At 38.3% G+C, this 793-nt stretch overlaps 1 protein-coding gene across 1 annotated transcript; it reads left to right on the top strand.

Annotated features, from left to right (window-relative positions):
- Window positions 1–272: 272 nt before the first annotated feature.
- LOC106532463 (cell differentiation protein RCD1 homolog) lies at window positions 273–392 on the top strand (the record flags this gene model as incomplete). The annotated part of the gene is given in 1 exon segment (XM_014028509.1): window positions 273–392. A coding segment is annotated over 1 exon segment (120 nt), but the record flags the coding sequence as incomplete, so codon positions are not given.
- Between the last annotated feature and the right edge of the window lie 401 nt (window positions 393–793).

The following is a 793-nucleotide window of genomic DNA, read 5'->3' as shown; positions in this document are numbered from 1 at the left end:
GTTATATATTTGCTCACTTTGTTAGAATTATATTATATACACACCAAAAAGAAACTTCCTGTTGAATTTTCAATTCCATCTTCAACGTAGATGACTTTAAAATGTTCATAAGTTGTGTAGTGTGACAGGGCCTTTTAACAGGTTGATCCACACTGACGTCAGATCGTTCTGTTAGTTTATCTCATTTTAAGTTAGTAGTTTGTACAACAAAGATCGTTTTCAGGTCGATACGTTTGTTGTGTTTTTTTTGCTAACATCTTTCTTTTTTCCAGGAAATTGTCAACATCTATCCGTCAATCAACCCCCCCACGCTGACGGCCCACCAGTCCAACAGAGTCTGTAACGCCCTGGCTCTCCTCCAGTGTGTAGCCTCCCACCCAGAGACCAGGTAGCAGAATATTTCTTACTGAAACCATCAGCCTAATGATAGATCACACTGCACTTTACCTGTGAACAAACAGCTCTGATCGTTCTAGTAACAGAATTCTGTTCCTAATCCTAATCCTGATGTTAGCGGGACCACCCTGAGGGATGTAGCCTGGTTTTCTATGAATATGATGGTTTTGGAAGAACACGCAAGCAGAGGTTATAATCATTTAGTTTAGACTCAGAGCTGCTCACAGGCTCTGAGAGGGTCTGAAAATAAACATTTAACTGAACTGGATTTGGTTTTCTGTTTATTATTCAGAATTTTAAACATTTTCTATAGGCCTGTCGCGATAGTCAATAAATCAATTAATTGCAGGATAAGTTATTTTGAGGTCGGTAAAAAAAATGACGATAAGTTTCATTT

This window comes from Austrofundulus limnaeus, unplaced genomic scaffold, assembly GCF_001266775.1.
Source record: "Austrofundulus limnaeus strain Quisiro unplaced genomic scaffold, Austrofundulus_limnaeus-1.0 Scaffold773, whole genome shotgun sequence".
In the NCBI taxonomy this organism is placed as follows: Eukaryota; Metazoa; Chordata; class Actinopteri; order Cyprinodontiformes; family Rivulidae; genus Austrofundulus; species Austrofundulus limnaeus.
Note: the sequence above shows the minus strand (reverse complement) of the source record. Positions and strands in the feature narration are given on the sequence as shown.